This window comes from Arvicanthis niloticus, chromosome 1, assembly GCF_011762505.2.
Source record: "Arvicanthis niloticus isolate mArvNil1 chromosome 1, mArvNil1.pat.X, whole genome shotgun sequence".
NCBI classification, from domain to species: Eukaryota; Metazoa; Chordata; class Mammalia; order Rodentia; family Muridae; genus Arvicanthis; species Arvicanthis niloticus.
This window is the reverse complement of record NC_047658.1, coordinates 137,422,974-137,427,039: the sequence shown is the minus strand read 5'-3', so window position 1 is coordinate 137,427,039 and position 4,066 is coordinate 137,422,974. Positions and strand designations below refer to the sequence as shown.

The 4,066-nt window shown below is 42.7% G+C and overlaps 1 protein-coding gene across 1 annotated transcript; it reads right to left on the bottom strand.

Moving 5' to 3' along the window:
- Positions 1 to 438: 438 nt before the first annotated feature.
- On the bottom strand, positions 439 to 3,855 carry Tpd52l3 (TPD52 like 3). The gene has a single exon (XM_034522515.2). It carries the CDS (start codon positions 2,579 to 2,581, stop codon positions 1,886 to 1,888), a length of 696 nt encoding a protein of 231 aa, XP_034378406.1. The 5' UTR covers positions 2,582 to 3,855; the 3' UTR covers positions 439 to 1,885.
- Positions 3,856 to 4,066: the final 211 nt, after the last annotated feature.

The window sequence follows — 4,066 nt, the reverse complement described above, 5'->3', positions numbered from 1 at the left end:
CATCAGGTTGCTATGAAGAGAAGCCTGAACAGCAGGCTCATGCCTGTAATTCCAGTACTTAGAAGTCTAGAGCAGGTGAAATCACAAGTTTGAGAATAGCCTGGGCTATTATATAGTGAGACCCCATTTCAAAGAAAAATTATCTGGGAAAAAATTCTATCATTTTTTTTTTGAGCTATTAAGTAAAAGAGAATATATTTTAGGTTTGGCCCACAGTATTGATAAGACTGTTCACAACTTAAGCTTTTCTGTCATATGGATCGCTGCCCATTGACCAACTTTCACTTTTTCTTGTTTTGATTTGTCTCGTATTTTCCAGCACTGAGAACCATCTCAGTTGATAATTATAATAAATAAAGAATAAACATGCAAAAGACTTGTATAACTTGTTTTAATCCAAGCAAACCGTAGCCTTTGGGACTCTGTGAAGGGCTGGGATTTATCAATGGGTTTACAGTTTGCCAAGAGCTTCTACAATGACAGCAGTATTTAGTTTCAGTTTAGATAACAAAAGGGATGTAAGAGAAACATTCAAGAAACAGCAAAATATGATCGGGTGCTCGGACTCAAGGGCCAGCTTGTAGGCAATGACAGGTTACTGAAACGTACTTAAGCCAACAGTGGGCTGCTGAGACTCGCGGTTATACCAGCTCCTACTCAGTGTGGTGGGAGGAAAGAAGGAAACTGCTGGGATGGGGATTTTGAAAAAAGGAAAATAAGGAACAAAACACAAACATAAAACAAAACCAAAACACAGTTCCTGTGAAAATCAGATATAAGAAGTCTTGAACAAACTCAAACCAAGTTCCAAAGGTTCCTATTGATCTTGGGAGGGTTAGATTCTTCTGCTTAGGTTAGGTTAAAAACAGGCAGGTTTAGAGTCAGCCAGAGAGTGATGTATATTCAGCAAGGCTAGTTCAGTCATAGCAGTCAGAATTACAGGGGACTGGTATTCTTTTCAAATGTTTAAGATGAAGGTGGGTGGAGGCTTATATTTCTTAAATCTGGATACATTGTGTCTCTCCTGTCCGTTAGCTAAAGGTGGTTACTAATTGCAACTGCTGCAGAATAAGATGCATCTGTTGGCGGAGACATGTTGTCTCAAAGGTTAAACTTTAAACCACAACTTTAATATCCAAAGAGAGCAAAAGTACAGGCAATGTAAATTAGCATTTTCACTTTGAGTCCAAAATAGCAACCTTCCGAATTAAAGCTAAGTTGATTTGCTGAATTGGCCACTTTGAAAAATGAGTTTTATAAAATGTATAGTTTTAGAGTAACAATTAGTGGTTAATATTTTTTCTCCCCCCGCCCCAGCCTTAAGATGGGACAGTTTTCTTGATTGTTTTAAAAGCTGCCATGACAGGGATGAAGCACAGGAGGCTTTGTACAGACAATGTGAGTCACTGGACTGCATCACCACCACTGTAATAAAATAAAGGTTGTAGATCAAGTGGTATTTGTAGAAAATGGTGCTTGTAGAATATCTAGCCAGGTTGCTTCACACCTTTTCCCAATGTCAGATAGAAATTTCATTGGCCTTCTAATTGACTAATCTTTCAAAGAGTTTGGGATCTGGTCTAAGACCCCTTGGAGCCATGACTGAGTCCATTAAAAGTAACCACAAAAAAGCTAACATAGAGATGTGTTTCTTCTACAAACTTCAGTATTAATAACTAGTATAAAACTTGGACTTCTTTCTCACTTAAGAGCAGCAAATACCTATGCAGAAATGGGTTTTCTTGTTATCACAACTGAACTGTATCTATGTCTAGAATTATAATAGCTTTACCATTGTTGGTTGTTTGCTTGTTTTTGTTGGCAAGTGTTATGACGGAAGAAGAAATATATATATATTGGCAGCCAAGCAAGGCTAACAAAGGGCTTACTCTGGCTTCAGGACAGAAAACAGTTGCTCATCAAGCCCTGCAACAGTTTCATATCCACTCCCCAGAACTGCGTGTGGATCATTGCCACTCGCTGGTGAAGGAAGAAGGCCACCGCCGAGCTCTCTGGCACCTGCAACTCTTGACTTGACTGTTCCCACTAGCCCTTCAAGAGATCTGAACGTGGACGACTTCTTCATGTCTCCAAGCTTCCTGCAGATAGCAGAACCCACTGAGGCCAGGGCAGTTGAAGTCTTCTGCTTCATGTAGGTGTTGGAGGCCTGAACATCATGCCAGCTCTTGGACAGATTCTGCCTCAGTCCGACCAAGGCCACGCAGCCTAACTTCCTCTTGAGTTCGCCACACCGCTTCTCTTTGGCTGCGAGCAGGTCACGTAAGTTTAAGATCTCTTCTTCCAATTTAGTAAGCTCAGATTTGAGCTCCATTTGCTCAGCTTCCGTCAGATCTGGTTCTGAAGCTAGGTGGGATTCACTTGTGGATGCAAAGGTCTCTGTCATGGCATCTGGAGAAGACAAGGAAAGATCTTCATTCAGGGAGTCCAGGTCCAGTTCTTGGTAGACAGAGTCCAGTCCTTGGTTTGAGGAGAAACAGTTGGGGCTGGTGAGGCTGACATCTAGGCCTGCAGGCTCAGACTTCTGGCCAGTGGGATAGGATTCGAGGTGAGATGGATCCATATCTTTGGCAGCAAAATTCAGGCACTGGCTGATGAGTCTACGTCCTGTCGAGAGGAGTGGACACTTTTGATGGGGATCCACTTCCGGGTGGTAGGGGTTGGACGTGGACTAGACACACGCCTCAGGGGCGGGACTTCCGGCCCAAAGGGCTCGCGGTCATTGACACCTTTCTCCATTTCTGACTGCTCTATGGAGGTGTTTCAGGAGATTATTTCTGCACCACAAGGATCTTGTGAGGCAGGCAGAGCCCAGATTATTATCGAGAGACATTTTCTATCCTCTAGCAGAAGGACATAGGCCAGGTGGTCACACCAAGTTGTCTGGCGCCCTTTTTCTACCACATGAGTGGTTTTCAAACCCTTGGAGATCAGTAAGTGGTTACTCTAACAGAAATTTAGGAGGAAACCCAAAATATAAGATAAATAAATACTTAGATGGGGTGTGGAGCTCAAAATTCCCAGGCTTCCCTGGGCAGACAGTCTTGGGTTGTATAAGAAGGTGGCCTGTCCCCGGGGAATATCCTTGGTGAGATCTTAGACTTAGTGATCTTCTTGGATATTCTTGTCATCTTTGCAAGCTTTACATTGTGGACCACAACACAACCCTCCACACACTTCAGGAATTGGTTATCTTCATGTCTGTGTGTCTGCATCCAAAGCAACTTCAGCCTTCTTTCAAGTTTGTATTTAATAACCCTTTCTCACAACCCAGCAGTGCTTATTATTGTATTATACCAGAGGTAATTATAAATTATAGTAAGTATATAAAATCATAAATAGTAAATTAAAATTAATAATTGCTCTTATTGGGAGTATGAAGGCTGGTGTGGGATTTGGCTGTATATATAAAGGAAATGAAAATGAAAAGCACAGCAACACCTGTGCAAATGCCACTTTGTTCCTAGATAGACTTTCCCTTCTTTGCCTGTTCAAACTCCAGTGGTTTCAAGAATACATCCAGACTCTGGCCATACTCTGTGCATTTCAAACGGATAATTAACAGTTTTTTTTTTAAATCCCCTGGATTAAGTAACTAATGTGGATCATATATTGATGATTTAGAATTGATATTTCAGCTTCCGGTCTGGGCCAGAGCACTGAGCAGATCTTGGGTGGCAGCTCTGTCCCCAACCTCCAAGAACCCAGAGGAAGCAGGGATCCCAGGCACTCTAACTTGGACAGTGTCTTAGAAACTAGTTCTCAGATCTGAGGCCTGGATCAGACCTCTGCCAGGTCTGCTGTTGTGTGGACCCCGGATTCCACCTGAGACATACTGGAAGGTCTACTCAATCCAGAGCCACAGAGGAACAAATGAACTCAGAGCTTCAGACAACATATCCTGAGATATTCTAGAGGAGACACTGCACCCAGAACAGCAGACACCTAGCTGGACTACTACCTTGGAGGCACCATATCCTGAGGCATCCTAGAGGTACCACTGTAATCAGTGCAGCTGGAAAAGATCACAGAGACATCTGGACCCCTA